This window comes from Cetorhinus maximus, chromosome 5 (assembly GCF_964194155.1).
Source record: "Cetorhinus maximus chromosome 5, sCetMax3.hap1.1, whole genome shotgun sequence".
In the NCBI taxonomy this organism is placed as follows: Eukaryota; Metazoa; Chordata; class Chondrichthyes; order Lamniformes; family Cetorhinidae; genus Cetorhinus; species Cetorhinus maximus.
In genome coordinates, this window is record NC_135883.1 from 4,519,176 (window position 1) to 4,540,384 (window position 21,209).

At 42.9% G+C, this 21,209-nt stretch overlaps 1 protein-coding gene across 1 annotated transcript in view; it reads right to left on the minus strand.

Annotated features, from left to right (window-relative positions):
- LOC144680472 (exostosin-1-like) overlaps nucleotides 1-21,209 on the minus strand; it is a 709,158-nt gene that overhangs the window by 192,433 nt on the left and 495,516 nt on the right. Inside the window, exon 4 of the mRNA XM_078541470.1 lies at nucleotides 14,747-14,854. Coding sequence (XP_078397596.1) covers nucleotides 14,747-14,854 — 108 coding nt within the window. The remainder of the gene's footprint in view (nucleotides 1-14,746; nucleotides 14,855-21,209) is intronic.

Genomic DNA, 21,209 nt, shown 5'->3' on the forward strand with positions numbered 1-21,209 from the left:
TGTTAATCAGTTGCACATACTGTTCACTATTGTCAATAAACTCCCAAGAATGTCTCCCTGCCTATAACTCCTTGTTCTGATGAGCAGTGTTCGTGTTACTCAGATGTGAAACCTTTCTGCAAAGTTAAAGGCAGGTGTCTCAGTCCAGGGTCTCTTCCCTGTGCTCTGTGCAGCCTTCAGACTAAAGTGATGGTCCGGCCTCACACTCCCTGGACACATTACTGATGCCTGCACCTCGATGGTGCTGGTCATTGCTGCCAGAATGTAGTGGGCAGGCATCACAGAGTTCCCTCATTCTCTCTGTGTGCTCTCAGCATCTTTAAGGAGGGGCTGGCCCCCATCTCTTCAGCATCTGTGACCTACATGTGACTCCAGACCCACAGCAATGTGGTTGACTCTTAAATGCCCTCTGAACAAGGGCAATTAGGGATGGGCAATAAATGCTGCCCTAGCCAGTGATGCCCACACCCAATGAACGAATAAAAAAAAACCCGTCGCTCTGCTGCAGTCTGAGGCCATCGCACGGGTGTCATCAACCACATCCTCTGTGGGTAGCCCTTGTCCCCGAGGAGCCAACCCTGCAGCTTCTGTGGATCCTGGAAGACGTCAGGGATCTGTGACCGACTGAGGATGTAGGCGTCGTGCACAATCCTTGGAAACCGTGCGCACACCTTCAGGGTGCATTTCTGGTGGTTGCATACCAGCTGCACATTCAGCAAATGGAAACCCTTGCGGTTGATGTAGTTCACTGTGCGTTACGACAGAGTGCCATGAGTGCAGTAGATCGCACCCTGCACCTGTGGGAAACACAAGATCTGGGTGAATCCAATCGCTCTTGCATCCTGGCTGTCCTGGTCCCAAGCGAAATGCACAAAGTTGTGTGCCCTCGCAAAAATGACATCTATGACCTCATGGATGTATTTGTGGGTGACGGCTTGTGAGATCCCACAGAGGTCACCTGTGGAGCTCTCGAAGGAGCCACTGGTGTAGAAATTGAGGTCACTTTCACAACCACTGGCAGTGGATGTCCTCCATGTCCCCGTGGCGCCAAATCCTGCAGCAGCTGGCAGATGTGAGCGACCAGTTCCCTAGTCATGCACAGTCTCCAGTGACACTGGTTCTCAGTCATCTGCAGGAATGAAAGGCGACATCTATAGACTCTGGGTGCCAGGCTGTGTTGGCTCGCTGTAGCTCTTGGGCAGATATGCAGGAGCCCCAGCCATCCCTTCGTCCTGAGGTTGCTGCTCCTGCCTCTGCACAGCCAGGAGCCTCAGTCGCTCTTCCCTCCATCTTCTTCACGCTCTGTAAGCCATCAAGCATACATCTAGTTCATCAGTTCCATGATGCTGATGTGCTCCTCCTGTAAGGTGAAAGAGAGAGATACATAGTTAGCTTGGGTGCGCTAAGAACCTGTCCTGGTTAAGTGTGACGGCCCCTTAATGTGTCCCAGAGGGTGCTAGCCACCACTTGGATGGCCAGAGATTAGTGCGCCACATGGCTGCCCTGTTAGCTTAAGCCATGGGGGAGACTGGATGCTGACATTGCACGGGGCTCTGAGCGCCTCCAGCAGTGACTGCTCCATGGCCAGTTTTAGCGAGGAGATTGTACAACAAGTGCAGTTGTCCAACTGCTCTGCAGTTGTCCAACTGCTCTGCAGTTCACTAAAAGTGCTCATGAATTTACCGGGGCGGGGGCCAGCGGTGGAGTTTGGGGGGTGGTTAGCTCTGGAGAACTTGGTGGCACTTTGATGCCTCTGCATTGCTTGAGTGGGCAGGTAAGCTAGGAGCCCGGCCCCAGTCAGATCAATGTGGATGTGTCTGAACTGTCCGAGTTGCAGAGGAATGGTCACTTTCTACAGGTTTCCCTAACGCGTGGCCACTTCCCTCGCCCACCCTGCCCAATACCCCCCTCACCCCACCCCGAATGCTTGTGCATTATATTCAATGGCAGGGCTGCCCTTGCCCACCACTGGTCGCCTCAGAGGCAAGGCTGCACCTGCACCCGCCCCCCCCCCCCACCCCCCCCCTCGCCGGCTCCCCCTCACAAGTCGCCACCGAGGCAGGGCAGCACTAACCCCCGACCCACCCAGTGCCCCTGAAGCCTGCAAAGCAACAGGCGACCTTGGCGAGCTCTGCAGAATCTTGCTGTGCACTCACCTCCAGTCCACCCAGAGTGCAGCCACCAAGTGCACGTTGCATCTCCGCTGTTGTGAAGCAGGTCGGTGTGCTTTCCCGCCGTCATGGACGGACAATCCAGCGGGTGTGCGAAAGCCTGGCAGGATGGCCTGATAATGATACGCTGATGTATTACTATGAGGTCCCCCACGACCAATGGCAGGAAATGCGGCCTGCCATTGGCGGGTTGAGCGGACAATCACGACCTTCCTGCCCGCCGTTGTGAAACCGATCACACCACGTTGTCCGCTCACGCCACCTATCACACCTGTCAGCGGGCACAGAAAATTCCACCCAAAGAAAGAGATTCAGCTTTGGGAACAGGGCACAAAGAGCAATGAGGCTGATCCCCAGTGTCAGTGATCTTAGTTATTAGGAAACACTGGAGAAATGTGGGCTTTTCAACCTGGAAAGGAGGCACCTGACAGGCGAATTTATAGATGGAGGTAAGGATAGTTCAGGAAGTGGAAAAGGTTGTTCCAGAATACCATGTTAAGCTAAACCGTGTGAGTATTTAGGTTCAAACTAGTAAATTCTAATTTTAGAACTGCCATCAAGATATTCTTCATGCAAAGAGTGGCCAACACTTGAAATAACTTTCAGATAGAATGGTATAGGCAAAAATCCACAAATAATTTAAGAAACTATTATGCAACAATTTGGGATTGGAATGACTTTCCAGCGAGATAAAGCAGGGTGGGTCAAGAGATATTCCTCAATATAAATCTCTTGTAATCCTGCAACTAAAAGACTAGGATCCTAGTTTACAATGGTTATACTTATAGTGATTACCATTTGTATACTGTGTACTTGTCAAGCATTCCTGACTGTGATTTATTTTGGTGTGTAGAAAGTCATTATTTATGGATAAGACATTAGAGCTAATATACACCCTCAGTCGGAGCGAAACTCTGGTGAAACTCAGCCACCAGATATACATGCCAGTGGGTCTTCCGTTCCACTCAATACAACGTAAAGGATGATCAGGTGGTGGGTACAATAGGCAGCCAATCTGAACCAGCCAGTTATCCACCACTGTCAAAGTTAAAAGTTACCTTCATTATCTTACTGGACCTTTCTTTATTAAAATTCACAATGGAAGTTGTTATAAATGTCAGTTGCAGAACAGGCCATCAATAAGTTTCTGCAGATGCTCTGAAAGATCAAAGCCTTTAACTTAGACTGAGATGGCTTTTATTTTTGGCAATGGAAGAAAGTGGGAGGTAATGGATTGGGCAGCTGTTATACATACCACTTGATTTTCTTTGAAAGGAGCATTGGACAGGGTATATAATGAGTAGTTGACCTCAATGTGTGAATATTATTGGACGAGTACTAAACTTGTTTGCATCAAATTCCTTTGCTCTCTATTTTAACAGACAAGTTAAGGAAAACATAGTAGAAAGGAATTTTATATAAAACGTTCAGCTAGTTTATATAGTTTGAAATTTTAAGGCTTAGGAACATCAACATTACTAAGCTATTACCTTGAACGAATGATTCGTTATTGCATAAATACACTCAAAAACTGCTTCTGCAACTCTTTTATTCAACATTGCTGTACTTGTACAGGAAATAACACCATATGCACTAAGTGACTAAATCCATGGGATTCTGCACTGTACCAAATTATATATGTGCTAGCAAAGTTGAATGTCGTGCAAAAATACAAGTCTGTTCCAAATACATCAACAGCTTCAAAAATGTGTTGATTCCCATCTATGTAAAGTTGCAGTACTGTGCCAGATTTGCTGTTTGTAAAGTTAACCCTGCTTCATCAACTAATTCTTTTAATTGCATACTGTGACACCAGAGGGTGGTTTCATTGCTAATTTATCCCCAAGATTAAAGAACGTGTTGATGAGTGCTGAGAATTAATTAAAACTTTGCCAACAAAAATGACTTGCATCAATAAATCATAGAGACTAGATGCTTGGGAGGCAATAGTCAGAGGAAATGTTACAAATTCATGCCATCAGCTTTGTGCATTAGGAGCGCTTATCAGGAATTTGGGCCTGAAGGTCAGCTGGTCTCACAGGATCTTCTGCCCTTAAAATTTTAATGGTTGAAGCATCCTGCAGGGTCCAGAGGCCTCTGTGCATGAATTCATACAATAGACTCCCCATAAAGGAGCTCCACTCAGGGGTGCACATTGGTACATTCTACCCTAAGAAATGATCTGGCTTCATGCATGCACCAGAAATTGTAAAGTTCTAAAATTAAACAACACTATGAGATCCGCTGGCAGACATTGACAGATCCTGTGATGAAACAAAAATAGTCAAGCAAATATTAACTTCATGTAAACAGATTCAAATACTGGTAACTCTTCGCCTTCCCAAATACCCTGCTCTGCTTCTACAATCCTTCAAATTCTAATCACTTCTGGAGCTTAATTTAATCTATTGTATTATTTTCAAATCATGGACCTCACTGAATTATGAACCGTTGTCCTTCAACTAGACTTCTCCATTAAAAAAAAACCCCTCATTTAGACTGACAGGAAGATTGAAATAAAAATTACCACCCATCTGCTTGGAAGGCCTGGCACACACTTGAACAGTAACATATTAGCTCAACAACATGGACCCGTTCAATCAGCATCTACTATTCAAAGTTTGCTCGACTTCACTGCTAGACTGTCAAATTAATATGATAATAGGATTAAAAGATTACCATTATGAATGCGGTGAATGAGCAAATAATAATGGACCCGGTTTTGTGGCAACAAAGATACTGACACTGTCAACGCTCAATCTCATCACTCCATTGAAGCTGACTGCAGCTTCTGGAGTCCACACTCCACACGCGGGCAGTTAAATGCAGAAATCCAAATGTCACTGGCAGTGATTCCATGCATCACCATAGGGTGTACTGTTGAAGACCTCCAAATTTCAATCATTTTGTCAGTGTGCAGACAAAACCTTGCCCTTTTATTAGTCTCACTGTAAAAACTCTTGAAAAAGTTACACCTTGTTGAATGAGATATAACTGGATTTTCAACAGCATACTAAATTCATAATTATTGCCGTATGGCCTCATTGTTCCTGAAAGGCTAATTTTATATCTGTGGAATGTCAAATTTCCCCATTATGATAAAAAAATTCCACATATTTTAAAAATAATTTATCAAAAAATTGTTGAGATTTCAGCTTCCATCTTAATCTGGTGTGCATATCCCAAATATTTACTTCACTCTCAGTAAAAAAAAAAGATAATTAGTGCATTTTATTTCCTGGTTTGCAGACTGTGAGAATACTGAAATGTGATTGGCTGCTTACCCTGCTTGATAACACCACTATTGTAGGATGCCTGGAAATCCCCTTGAATTGGCTCCAGATTCAAACTCACATTGGGTAAGGGGAAAACCCACATCATAGAGATCGCTTGATCTTTGTGGGCAGCTTTCCTCAAGGTCATTGGTTAGCACCATTACTTCAATGTTGAATGCAAAATCTGTGTCACCAGTTAAAATTAGCTGCAGGCAGTGAACAAATTTCCTGACGTGTGTTGGCATGATCAACATCTACACATAACTCTCTACAGCAGAAACTTTTAATTGAATGTGTGCTATTCCTCCGATGGGAAGAAGGATTATAGTAGTTAGGGATTTACAAGCTGAAAAACAACATACCAGCCAGAAAATGAAATTATGGTTGTACACTGCTGGATTGATCGAAATGGTCCAAATGACACACACAATTTAAACAGCCATGATTTCTCCTCTCATCAGCCGTCTTCCAACAGAAAGGTGTTCTAATTGTGATTACTTGCCTTTATAAGTGGTGGCGTATTTCCCAAAGCCCCTCAGTTTTGGTGTGATTCGATTTCTATTGATAACCCCACGACAAGCTTGAGATTGGATAAACTCAGAGGGTTAGTTTATTTGTACACATTCAAAAGGTGGGAAGAGGGTTCGCAACGTGCCTCCCTCTACCTTTTTGCATTCATTCAATTAAAAAAGAGGGATAAAGGAAAGAGTTACAGGGCAAAAGGCCACAGAGGCATTAAGAATTGTTGTTTCGTTTGAGTCCAGAATCAAAACAGTGTATTCCTTCACAGGGGTCAGCAGGTTGAAACTGATGCTGGATAATCCACTTTTCCAATAGTGATGAATTCTACGATGAGATGGGCACACAGAGGTAAATTAATTTTGTAGGCAATGGTGCAGAGTTTTAGAAGTTCCAGTAGAAACAGCTTAGATGGGTCCAGGCATTCCAACCTGGACAGAGCCCTTTTTCTGAGCTGCTGCTTGTTTTATGGAAGATGGCAGACTCATCTTAACACCTCCACAAGACAATAATCCAGATTCTACCAGCTTTGTGGAAATGGGGTGGGGCGGGGACGGGGGTGTCATGTTACTCCCACGACTCCAATTTGCCTTTGACAAAGGATGATGTACATTCCTTCGTCTGGATTCTTTAGATTATTAATGTTTCAACCATTAAGAATTTCAAAAGAGGTTTTAAGGTCCTTTATCCTAGCAGATGGGTCATCTCCATTGGCCAGGCTTGGCTTAACAAATGTAAATGGCCTTTGTATAACTCCCTTAGAAGTCAGTCTTCTGCAGCTCACTGGGTCTCTTCATCTTCAGGGATAACAAGGTCTCAGCTTCCCTGAATGCCAGAAAGTTCCTTTTGTTTGAGTCATAGCCAGCCATGGCTTCAGTTATTTTAAATTATTTGTCCAGTTTTTAAATATTATTTTACAAAAATATGGAGTGAGGTCTTAGCCCTCTGACGCTTTTTAGACGTTGTTCATCTATACTTTTCAGTTCTAACAAAGAGTATTCACCTGAAATATTAGCCCATCTGTCCTCTCTACAGGTATTCACTTAGCAGCCAAGTGTTTCAAGCATTTCTGTTCATGTCATCCAATGGACCCCTGTTATTGTATCTGGACATTACATTTTTCTCAAATTCAGATTTGTGGTGTTGTCGTTTTCAGCATGTTTTTGTCTTTAGGGTGTGAGGCCACCCTTTAATGCATATTAGATCAAATACATTTCTATGTCTTACTGGAAAATCAAACTTTCTTGCTTATGATTTATAATTATGCACCATCAGTGCAAATTACTTCTTTTATCAAGTGATTTGCATCAGCCTTACTTTGTTAACCAAGAGCCCCATCAACCATTTAGTGCTAAAACATTTCACAATCTGATGACACATTCTGTGTTTGTGTCAGCAGCAAATAGGTGGCTGTTCCACACACCAACCCCACCCCATCCAAATCTTAGTGAGGAAATGGTATGAGAAAACTTCCTTGCCAAAGGTAAAAAACACCTCTTAAAATTCTTCAGGCTATTTAAATAATAACGAAAGGTACTTTAGAGTGTTAAGGCCATAGTTGAATTAAAGACTTCAGCTGTGTCAGTAATTATGAAAGGTAAGATTGAGTGAGTTGTATGGGAGAATTTTCTCCTTGTTGGGAACGGGCGCGGAGCCGATCACCGCCCGCGATTGGCTGCACGACGCCATTTTTGCATGGGTGGGCCAATTAAGGCCCGCCCAGCGTGACGCACACCCGGAAGTGCTCAGTGCTACCTGTACCGGCCAGTGGGAGGAGGGAGATTCGGGGCCTGCGCTCTTTCGCACATGCGCGTGCAAGAGCTCAGAAATCTCCCCGAGGCACGGAGCTGCCTCAGGGAGATTAATTTCAGCTCAAGACATGTTTAAAATAAAATTATGCAGACTTGTCTCTTCATGTGACAGTGGCACATGAGCTGGGATGTGTTTGTGAATCTTAATAACATTTTTTTATTTAATTTATAAACCCTTCATGAAAACTCATGGATGAGGTTTCATGAGAAATGCAAAGGCCACCTGGGCTCTTCGCCTGACCTCGCCAACCTTAAGGTTGGACAGGCAGCCCAGACAATCAGTTCAATTAGGTACTTAATGGCCTTAACAGGCCTTGGACAGTTCAGTGGGTGCACAACCAACTCCGGTGCGCATCCGCCGAACTGAAGATTGAACTGACGCGCGGTGACGTCGGGACGCACGCCTGATTTCACCGGGCATAATTTTCTGCGTTAGCGTGCAGGGCCCTCCCCCACACGCCGACCGGAAGTTTCTGGCCATAAACTTCATTACCAGGTAACTTGATTAACCTTCAACTCACCGTCTACTGTTGTGCATGCATGCCTTTGTGTCTACAGTGACTGAATACATCAAACTGTGCTGTATAATGGGAATACAAAATAAGGGTGGAATGTATGACTACAAAATAGGGACTAAGTAATATTTGTGCACACTGGCCCAAGTATTTGACATTCTCTAATTCAGCTGATGGCTACACTGGTCTTGATCTCCAGGGGCAATTTAATACCACTCTTCCCAATAGGAAAGGGGCAGATGTAGAGCTAAAATTGTTATGCAAAGACTCACCACCATGTTCTCACTCGATTCCTGTCCACTACTCTCTTAATTGCGCCCTTGTTTTTAGGCAGCCGAGGCATCTGCCTGACTTGGGCTGAAGCCTCATCGATACAGACAAAGCGGGCATCTAGATGTTATTGGAATCCCAAAAGCATTTTAAGTTAACTGTTGTTGGTGCCATACTCAGTAAAAACTGGAGATGGAAGAAGGGGAGGCCATCTAAGATACGTCAAAAGCTTTCCTAAGTGGGTGGGCTAGGAGGAGTGGGAGTGTTGCTGAAAGTCCCCCAAGGGGAGTCTGGGCCTCTACGGCCTTTGATCCCCTTCCCCTCCCACCCACGAAGTGACATCAATCCCATCACCCACTGTGCCTTATCTTGGTGACAGCAAGCAGCCTCCAGGCTCCGTGTGTTTTGTTTTGTTTAGTCTGAAGCTGACCAGCGGCCCGCTCCTGCCTGTTGTGGACAGGCAGCAGGTGGGTGGAATGAAAATGAGGCCCAGGAGTTAAAATGACCCAGGCCTCAATATAATGACAAAAAACAAAAAAACTACTGCGGATGCTGGAAATCCAAAACAAAAACAGAATTACCTGGAAAAACTCAGCAGGTCTGGCAGCATCGGCGGAGAAGAAAAGAGTTGACGTTTCGAGTCCTCTCGAAACGTCAACTCTTTTCTTCTCCGCCGATGCTGCCAGACCTGCTGAGTTTTTCCAGGTAATTCCGTTTTTGTTCTCAATATAATGACATTGGGTGAGTTTGACACTACCTCAGCCGTTCCACTTGCCAAAAACCAGATCCCAGTTAAAATTCTCTGTGTGTAGCACTATTGGCTATCGATTAATAATGTATTAAAAATCTTACATCTTTGTAAGCCTTATGTTAACTTTCCATTATAAATTCTTGTGTCCACATTTATAATGGAAGCGGTCTTTGTAAACTTGTCATACTGTAATTACACTCTCCTACCATTAGTAGTGATGTAGCATTTTTGAATGTTACAGCTTCTCAGCATGTAATGTAGATGTCTAAGCTCAAACAAGTTATTGCTGTGATTTTCAAACTGCATATCAACAGTATATTTGAGTTAGTCATGAATAATAATATCAATGCTATGATTTGTTACCAGATCTCCCATGGTGTTGCCCATGGCGAGTAAGATGATTCTCTGATTTATAACAAAAGAAGATTTATACCATGGATAAAATCAGGACCACTGATCTACCGTCACCAAATAAAATATATTCCACTTTTATTAAAATGTATTCTAGGGATTTTTACGCTTTGGGGATTCCATTTCACATCTCTGTACATTATTATTGTGCAAACTGTGCATGAGTGGCTTTTATATTTCATATACATTCCTTTACCTATGTATTTACTATATATTCTGTAGTATTTTAAGGAGTGTACACAGTATGATGATCCGCGAGATTTATTAATTCAGTATAAACGTTTATGCACTGACAGTTCAGAAGTTCTGATGAAAGGTCATGAACCGGGAATGTTCATACCGATACTTGCATTGCCATGAATACTCATTAGCATAAAACACTTTCAAATTACATCATAGCTTTAAGATAAAATCGGCACACAAATCTTGCTGCACAGGGATCACATTTGTTTTGAAGGTGGTGTGTACCAGTCGGCTTTGTGCAGTTGTGTCTGAGGTCAGCGGTTTCCTCGTTTAACTTGTTTATGGCACAAGGGAGGGGGAGCAGGGGAACGGCTGCTTGCATGAAGGCTTGGGACCAGCAAGGGTGAGTCAGTAGTGTGGGGGGGCAAGGGGGGTAATGTAGAGTGGGGTCAGGAGCGCAGAGGAGAGGAAGAAGGATCCGGGGAGGACAAGACTGGGGTTGGCCGTGGATTAATGAAGTGGGAAGGGTCTGGTCTCCTGGGTGTGGTGGGAACAGGTCAGTCAAGCTAAGAATATGAGGGGTCTAAAGGGTGGTGTTAGTACTGTCCAAATGTGAGTCCATCTCAGGGTTTTGGCTGGCAGAGTCCTTACAGGGCTTTGAATTCACCCACAACATTTCATTACCCCCGCTGAGAGTGATCTCGGACAATGCCCTTTACAATGCATAGAAGGGAGGGCCAGTTGAGCCTACAAGTTCAGCTATGTCCCAAAGAGTGGCAAGTACAACACTGGATGCTAATGGGAACGATCAATGAAGAACTGACAAAAAACACAACATTGTTTCTTCCACAATAAAGGAAATGTCCCTAACTCCCCTGTAAGTATCAATGTGTGCCAACCACGAGGCGTGCCTGTACTTTTAGTCTCTGACTAAGCTAATCCCAACAAATAATGACGATGCAAACACAAATAAAGTGCAATGTGAAATATTTACAAGTGAAACTTAATTTTGAAAAATGCTCTTTGTGCTCTCAAATCTTATGTTAATGGCAATTGGTTGGGCAGGAATTGACCGTGATGAAGCACCTTCCTGTGTAACCAGGAGGCTCTTTTATATCCCACATGTAGCTGCAGCATTGTCACCTGACATTGGGGTTTCCCCGGCTGCGAGATTGCATGTATCTCACGTGCACATCGCCAGCACTTTAAACTTTAATTTTAATCACGTAGGAAACGGGAAAAAAACAAGAAAGCAGAAGTTGCACATACTTGTGGTTATGCCGTAGGAAATGGCATGCTGTTGACAAAACCGGGGGATCTGGGGCTCTCCCAGGCCTCTGGATGTATTTTCAAATGGTAAGTTACAACTCACCCTGATTTAATGTATAATAATAGATACATAACAAAATTGACATAAGCACACGTTTCTGGTCCATTCTATTGCAGATATTACTGTCGATGATTTTACCTCTCTCTTTAAGTTCAGAGGTCGACAATTACTTTTGGCACAATCTCACATGAAATCCAAAATTTTAAACAAAAAAAGAGTTTTAATTAAATCATACAGTTACCCCTCAGTGGGCAATCTGAGGTGACTGTAGGTCACTTAGGAGTGATCTTTGACCGAGATCTTCCTGCTGGGTTCACCCTTCAACAAGTATTCTCTGGAGCGCTCCCTGTTGATACACATTGTCTGTCTTCTTTCTGCAGTCCCTGCCATGTTGGCCTTTTTCCTTGGTTTATATGCAGCATACAGCGTGCATGGGTTTTCCAAGAAATCACTTCTGCATGTGATTGGTTAGTTGGATGAAAGATCAGCAGTGGTTGGTTAGCATATTCTCAGGTTGTCTTCCATTGGTTTAGCCATAAAAGGACTTCTTCCTGTCCCACTGGGGAGGATCTTCCGGTTGGCGAGCGGGGAGGGGGTGCGGGGTGGTGTATAAAATGACAGGTGGAACTCCCGACATCACCCCGCATCATTTCCATTTTCATGTTGGCGGGGGCGCAGCCAAATCAGCTGTGCACCCACCGACCTGTCAATGGCCAACTGAGGCCATTTAAAAAGTACTTAACATCATTAGTGGACCTGCCTGTCCAACCTTAGGGTTGTCGGACAGGCCGGGAGCCCTGGCGGGCTTCAGAAAAAGCATCAAACCTCATCCATGGGCGGGATGAGGTTTCATGAGGGTTTTTAAGTATTTAATATATGTTTCAGTAAAAATGATGGACATGTCCTAACTCATGTGACAGTGCCATATGAGGGGACATGTCAGGGAAATTTTTCTATCATTTTTATTGCAAATTTTAATTTGGCGCCAATCTCTCTGAGGCAGCACTTAGCCTCAGGGAGCTGAGTGCTCTCTTTCGTGCGCATGCGCGAGAGAGCGCACTCCCGGCTGAGGGAAACGCCCCCACCCGCACAGGGAGAGCCCAGTGCTTCCTGGTGGACGTCATGCTGGGCGGACCTTAATTGGCCCGCCCACGTAAAATGGCGGTGCGGCCCTGTTTGGGGGCGCCAATCGGAGGCGTGCCCGCCCGCGCCCGCACATCCCCTCCCAACAGGCGTAAAATCTTTCCCACTGTGATCATCCGTTTGACTTTAATCAGTTTGCTCTGATGAACTGTGCTATTTAGATGTAAATTGTTCGATTTCATTCTGCAGTATCGTCCCCATTAACAAGTATTGACATAATTAACAGGTATTGCTCCTGTCCGATTTCCATCTAACAAACACTGCTTGAACTCATGGGGTAGAATTTTCTGCCTGTCGGGCGGGTGGGCCCGACCCAATCTCCAGCAGGCGCAGAGCCGATCCCCGCCGGAGAAGCGGGCCCCGCCGCCATTTTACATGGGCGGCCAATTGAGGCCTACCCAGCGTGACATCTGGTGGGAAGCGCTATGCGCTCCCTGTGCGGGCGGGGGGGAGATTCCCCAAAAGCGAGGTGCGCTCTTTCACGCATGCGCACGACAGAGCGCACATCTCCCTGCGGCTAAGTGCTGCCTCAGGGAGATCGCTGACACTTTAAACAATATTGAAAATAGAAAAAAAAAATTCCCTAACATGTCCCCCTCATGTGACAATGTCTCATGAGATGGGACATGTTCATAATTTACAGATTAACTTTATTAAAATTGGGTTTGCCAGCAGCCTCAGGGTGTGGGGCGTGGGTGCGTGGTGGGGGGGGGGTGCCTTGTGGTCAGGCACTCTGTGCCCAATCGAGGGACTCGGACAGGGGGGGTGATCGCTGAAAGAAATCCCCTGCCCTTGTCACTTACCCTCACTCCCCCCACTCTACTGAGATCACCCCCCCACCCACCCCGTGACCCCCCTTCACTCAGCTTTAGCCTGTGGTCCCATGATGGTCTTGGGCCTCTGGCGGGTTCACTGCTGCCAGAGCGACTGCTCCTGCTGGTGACATGAGGAGCTGCCGATCTCTGATTGGCCAGCAGACCTCAGTGGGCAGGACTTCCACCACTGGGGGCCTCAATCGCAGGGAAGGCCTGATGGTAGCCACTTAAGTGCCTGAAGGGGACTTGATTCTGTCAAGCGTCCCCCGACGAAAGTGACGGGGGTTCCCCTTGGTTCTCCAGCCTGTGGGCGAGATCCCCATTGGCTGAATAAATTCCCAGCCAGGATCATTCCTGGCACACCAAGGTCCACATCAACAACATTTAGAATTAAATGAAACTCAACAAACAGTGAAGCTCAACGTAAACTGGAGGAACAGCACCTCATCTTCCAACTAGGCACTTTACAGCCTTCCGGACTGAATATTGAGTTCAGCAACTTTAGATCATGAACTCTCTCCTCCATCCCCACCCCCTTTCTGATCCCCCCTTTTCCAATAATTTATAATTTTAAAAAATTTTATATATATTTTTCCTTTCCTACCTATTTCCATTATTTTTAAATGTATTTCCATCTATTGCTTTATCTCTACCTTTCTGCCCATTTTGATCCCTTCCCCCCACTCCACCCCCACTAGGGCTATCGGTCACTTGCTTGTCTTGCTTTCTATCCTTAATTTCACCATTAGCACATTCCTCAGCTAATATCACCACCGTCAACACCCCTTTGTCCTTTTGTCTATGACATCTTTCGCAATCTCTTCTTTGCCTCCGCCTATCACTGGCCCTCTATCCAGCTCCACCTGTCCCATCCCCCTCAAACAGCTTATATTCCACCTCATTTCTATATTTCTTAGTTCTGATGAAGAGTCATGCGGACTCGAAACGTTAACTGTGTTCCTCTCCGCAGATGCTGTCAGACCTGCTGGGTTTTTCCAGCTATTTTTGTTTTTGTTTCAGATTTCCAGCATCCGCAGTACTTTGCTTTTAAATAGGGATGTTACTCAGTTATCTGGATCGCCTGAACACATAGGTTAGCCAACATTTTAGACTCTGCCCAGTTTTACTGCTCATTGACTGTGCTTTCCTTGCCCAGTAGGGTAAGGTTAAAATGACTCCCATCATGTTTGTAGTGCAAATGAAGGCAGAATTGTTGAAGATTTTCATTACCTTTTTCAGGAATTCAGTCCTACTTTTTAAACTGTAAGCAAATTATTCCTTTTGTGGATCTGCAAGTTTACCAGAAAATAATCCAGGGATGATGGGAGGTGTTTATGCAAATAAAACTCATTCTACAGAAATATTGATTTTATTTCATGATCTATATCCAATTTTCCTTCTAAGGTTTAAGCTTTTCTCCTGGTTTTTTGAATTTGTTAAGAATGATTATCAAGGTACGCTGTACTCCACTTGCGATTCCAACAGTTCTTTCATGGGACCATTAAATACATTTACATGTAATACAACCATTGTATCCTGGTGAATGTGTTACCTGTAGAAGAAGCCTCTCATCCCCAATAATTGCAGCTTTACTCCAATCAATGATCTCTGAAAATGGTAGCTCCCATCCATTACTCAGTAATACTGGGATACATGCAGCCTGTAACAAAGGATATTGAAAGCTACGATTACATTACGCTCTAACATGTTCGTTTTAAGTTTTAAATGAGCAACTACAGAGAGCTTGAAGACAGGAGTAGTTATTTTCCATTTTTTAACTATGTGACTGACAACCCGAAGACAGTTGTAAGTATGGGGGCAGAGCACATCCTTCTATTCAGACATATCGTTCAATTTTCTTTATGTTAGAATCTTACATTTCTTGCAAGACTTGATTTAAACTCATGTGTGAAGATTGAATCAGCTTGGGGTGGAAACTTGATGGAACGGGGAAGGAGTTAATATCTAGTAATGTCACAAAGCCAAAAATATAAAAAGAAATCTGATGCGAAATTATCTGATCAAATGGCAAACGCATTATGAGCAGCAAGACTAAATAGTATAGGTGTATTTAATTACGCTTAATTAAAATGAAGCAAAGAGATGTCACAAAGCGAGGAGGTCAATTCACATAACGAATGCGCCACTGCTTCTTGATTCAGTGTATTGAACAATTGGGCTAGAATTAAGACCATAATTGATTTAAGTAATGATGCAGACATGATGGAAAAGTTGGAGCTTAGTAATCATAATATTTAATTTAATGGTGTTGACATGGGTAACAGTTAGAAATACTCAAACTGATGTACCAGGTTTTGGGAGATGGCTTGGGGATGATTAATCAGAACTTATACTGCAGTTAACAAAGGAAAAGAAAAACAGATTTCCGGAAGTGTACAGTGGAATGTGCACACATATACCTCACATCTAAATAGAAAATTAATGTAAAAGCATAAAAAAGGAAGACAAAATAAGGACAAAGAAAAAAACAAAATGGCTTAAGTGATTTAGGGAAACTGGGAAGGAAGAAGGTTGGAAATATGTATGAAAAGTAAACAAAAAATATGGGAATGAGAGAGGGAAAAATGCATTAGGGGAAACAAGGTACTTTTGGCTTATTTGTTGTTGGCAAAGTTTTGCAGAACAAATGGAACCATTTAAGTATGAAGAGCAACAAAACTCTTTCAGTATAGAATGCTGAGATCTTACTATGCAAAAAATGATAACTTTCAGAACTAAATTTGCCTATAAATTTATAGAAATAAAATAGGAACAAGTGCTATTTAAACTTAGAAGTCGAAGTGCCAGCTGAATTCATGGAGAATGGGGAGGTCAACAATAAAATGCATACCTTTGAAGGAAGTCTCAGATTCAATCTCCAGTCTATGCTGAGTTAGCCAATAGATAGGACGGCAGTGCAGTGTTACAGTTTTTTAAAAAACATCATTCACGAGGTATGTGCATTGTGGCCACGGCCAGCATTTATTGCCCATCCCTAAATGCCCTGAGAAGGTGGTGGTGAGATGCCTTCGTGACAATTGGTGCTTACTATGCCAGTTCAGAGAAAATTAACAATCACACTGATGTGGGTCTGGAGTCACATATAGGTCAGACTGGATAAGGAGGACAGATTTCCTTCCCTAGAGGACATCACTGAATCAGATTGAGTTTTACAAAAATCCGATCATAACTGATACTGGCTTTTTAGTCCAGATTTATTTAATTTACTGAACATAAATTCCCCAGTTGCTGTTGTGGCATTTCAACTCACATCTCTGGATCATTAGTCCAGGCCTCTGGAATACTAGTCCAGTAAAATAACCATTATAGCACTGTTCCCGAATATTTACATGTATACGGTTACAATTGGCTGCAACACACCTGGATTTCAGAGAGAAAAAATAGTGATATTGTCTAGTCCCAAAGACTGAAGAGCTAGAAGTGCGTATGTGTAAATATTGGGCAAGGTTTAGCCATAATACCCACACTATGATCAGAAACCTGCCAACGCTCATTACCCAGGCTAGCACATGGCCACTAGGAAAAGGTTTTCAGAATGAAAGTGGAGCCTGAGGAACCAAAGCCCTGGGAAATTTGATGGAGGAATTAAAACAAAAACTGAGGTACTTCAGCAATCATGAAACACTAAAATATAACGGACTACAACCATGGGAGTTTAAAGAAGTTATAGGAAAGGAATGCTGTTGTGGATTTTATTTCTGTTCTTTGGACTCCAAGGTGACAAAGTATGGAAAATAAGTATTGTTATTCCATTCTATAAAAATGTTTGAAGCATAATCTTGGGAAGTATAAATCTGCCAGATTAAGATCTATAGTGGAACATATTTATATTTATCTATAGTGGGAGTCTAGCATACAGAAAGCAATGCTCAGAACACTCTTCCAATTCATGCAGTTCATGCTATTTTTGATTTCAATGGAGGTCCGGTACATAAAATAACCAATTTTTCAAATTGTGCCAGTCTAGATGGGAACACAATATGTTCTAAGAAATGGTTCAATAAAAATATACCAGCAGAAATTTAGTAATTGAATGGCTTATGCATAATTAAATATGGACAAATTAAAAACAATTTATACTTTGGACCTAAAATAGTAATGAATAAGGCAAAATTTCAAGCAGTGTAGCAATTAACTAAAGATAAAACATCTACTTAGGCATTCTGAAATCCAGGGTGTATATAGCTTTGTAGATTCCAAGGAATCTAGAGATACACTATAGGTACTCCACTGTGTATTGATCAGAGGTGTATGAAGTACCATACTTAACACAAAGGTACAGTTTCTATATTTCAATAAAAGGGAACAAAGATTGTTACAGGTCTTATATCATTGAACTATGAAAAGAAACTAATTTAACTCAACCTGTTGACATTGCAAAAGACATGGCAGAAATGATATGTGGTTTAAGTTTAAAAACTGTTTGGATAATCAGTCAGATTGATGTGTTTTATGAGGAAGCTGGAATAATAAGCCAGTGATCATAGCTGAAAAAGCCACAAATGAAACGTAGTTTGAAGTGTAATTTCCTTGCAGAATTGTAAGTCAGCCAGTGTAGTAAGTATTGATGATAAAAGAGACTTTTTTGTCAAAACGTTTTGTATTGCACTCATCAAGACAATTCACAAGAAAATAACAATGTCAGAGGAAACAACATATTTATGCTTTTTGAGAAGAGAGTGCTGATTGGTTGGCAAGTGGGCTCTTATTGGTAGAGACGTTACCCTGGAGAATGCACCAGTTGATGGTGATTGAAAGTTAATTTCCAAGCATTGTTTGAAATTTGAACCAGGCAGCTTGACTCGGATTGGTCAAGGCATTGCCCCGGGGAATGAACCAGCAAATGGCTGTCATTTATTTTGTTCTTTCTTGGGAGGGGATGTGATGTGGAGATGTAATGTGGTGTATGAATTTCAGTGCCAGTGTAATGCTATGTATGTAGGCCATCCCAAAGACTGGCAGATCGCATCCCTATGTATGTACATCCCAAAGACTGGCAGATCGTATCAAACAGCATGTCCCTTCCACTGTTTGCAACAGGCAAGGTATGGACCATATCTAACCAGCCCTGCTTGCAAAACTCAAAACAGTATCTAACGTTAGATGTGATTTCACCATTGGACAACATTTGCTAAGTAATCCTCAGTGTGCTAAGAATTACGCTGACAACCAATTTGAGTTGGCAGGCTCACAGTGTGGCACATTTGCATGTACTGGAAGCTATGTATATTAATACGCAGAGCCCTGTTCTTTGCAGACAGAAAGAACACATGCACACATTGTGCCCATTTCAGATAAACAAACTAAGTGACAGCCATTCACTGGTTCATTCCCCAGGGCAATGCTTTAACCAGAGTCAAACTGTCTTGTTTAACTTTCAAACAATGCTTGACAGTTAACTGTCTGTCACCATAAACTGGCGCATTCTCCATGGCAATGCCTCTACCAGAGTCCACTTGCCAACCAATCAGCACTCTCTCATACAGTATAAATATGTCGTTTCCCCTGACATTGGTATTTTCTTGCGAATTGTCCTGATGAGTGCAAGACAAAAAGTTTTAACAAATAAGCCTTTTTTTTCAACAATACTCAAGCTCTGTACTACCAAACAACTGCGTGTAGTAAGTGTTAACTCAGCTGCAACATTCAAAAAGGGAATAAAATATTATCAATTCTGTATAGAGACGGACCAAGGCTGGTTGCTAAAACAGGAAGGAGAGGAGAATGGTTTGCGTAGATACGAAATAAGGGACTAAACAATGAGGTGAACTGACAAATTGAACAGTCTCTTCTCATTCCTACTTTCTTACATTAAGTGCATAATTTAAATGTGTAATGTCCTCTCTGCAGCCTGGCCAATATTCTTGTCAACCAACAGCACTGAAAACAAATTAACTTGTCATTCATCTCATTGTTGTTTGAGTATCTTGCTGGCTGGTATGTTTGCCTCCATAACAATAGCCTCTGGACTACCATGTAATTCATTGTGCAAAATGCTTGGGGATATTTCTGAGAGATGTAATATGGAACAACATAAAAACAAGTCCTTTTTTTCTGAGATTCTGTATTATAATTATAACAGAGTTTTTCTTGCTCTTAATACTTTATTCTAGGCAATATTTCACAAAACTAATTTGTAACAGATGGGTTTCATTCACCATAATGTTGGCTAAATAAATTGCATTAGCCAGGAATGATCAACCTTTATATTAATAAAAATGCTAATTACATTAAATTAATTGTTTCTACAATCAACATAGCATTAGGATTGTGATTTCCAAAATAATCGTTGGCATAACTATGATGAATATTTAGTGAGAGAAACAGATTTGGGGTGACGGAGAGATTAAGCATAGCACATTAATGCTGTAATATGCTGAGTCACTGAGTGGTTAAGAACCAAGCTAATGCCTTTTTGATTTCCCACTCAGCAAATTCCAGAGTATTAGGGAAGTGCAAAGCAAAAGTTAAGAATGTCTCACTGGAATTCAGGAAAGATCAGTGATTTTGTCTATAAAGACTCCTTTGAAACACTTCTGCGCTAGTTCAATAGCGAGTTGCTTAGCTACTCCTTTGTCCTGGGAAATGATGTATACTACAAAGAAGCCAAAATAAAGGAGAAACAAACAATTTATTTAATATGGCAGTGGGATGATAGAAAATTATCTGTAAAACAATTTGTTTTCTGGGCTAGAAGATGGTCAATACAAATCCTGATGCCACACTTTAGATATTGAGCATGGGTGGGGAGAGGAGGAGGGAGAAGAGAGCAGTAAATGGTTTAAAGCAGTCTTGTCCAACCAGCATTTTGGTCCCCGAAGCCAGTTTTCAAAATGCCAGTCAGACAGGTAAGTAGAGAGGAAGATTCTACAAGGAGCTGCACCTGCAATCACATGCTGTTCCTCATTGGTAAACCTATCAGCAGCAAATATGGGAAAGAAACTGTCTGTGATCGGAGGAGCAGCGATGAGTTTGGGGGAGGTGGTGGTGGGTGGGGGGTGGTATGGGAGTTCTGGGGACCCTGAGGAGGCCAGAATGCTGGGGCTGGGGTAGTGAGGGGTGGGGGTACCAGAGGACAGAGTGCCAGGGAGGACAGGCAGGCTGCAAGGCCTGGGAGTGTATGCTACAGAGCCTGGAGTCATAGGAGAGGGGGGTGGGCTGGGGTGTGTGTGAGAGAGTGAGAGTGAGTGAGAGTGTGACTGAGGGTGTGCCTGTCTTTGGAAGTGAGATGGGGGGAGGGTGCCTAGGTGGATTGAGCGTGTGTCTGCTTTATTCCCAACCTCAGGTTTCTCATTCACTTTCACCACCACACACCGACACATGCACACTCCCACTCACAGTGGCAGAGGGTGAGTGAGTAAACACCCTGAGACTGGGAGCGACCCTGGCGCGCACACACTCTGACCCTCTCACACTCTGGTCATTTTTATTAATTACTCTTTTTGAAGCTTCACAAGTTGTTGCTATGATATTGCTTTATTTTTTGCTCAGCAATTGTTTCTTTTCTTGATACCTCAACTTTTTTTTTTGAAATTCAGTTTAACGTTGTGGCCAAACTTTATCTTTCTGAAATTTGCTCATTAGCCCCTTGAGTGAGAAAAAATTGGAAATGTGCCCCCGCCAACCCCAAGCAAAAAGATTGGGCAAGCCTGGTTTAAAGCAATGTTTCTCCACAGGGGACCAAAATAAATGAAAAATGGTAATTAATTGGGTTTTATAGGTTATAGGTCTTTAAATAATCACAGAAAGATAGAGGATAAAAAGCACACGTATCCTTTTGAAATATTTGATTAATTATTTAACAGTACTCTGATTGTACTTAATATGAGACAAGTGTACTATTTTGTTTTATAGTTTTGCAACTACAATCACATCTGTTAAAATTCTATTTAAACATGTACCAATGCAGTTGAGACATTAGACAGCTTTATTCACACAATAATAAAGCTCGTCATGTACTCCAATGTTTTTCCAAATACCTACTGAAGTTTGCA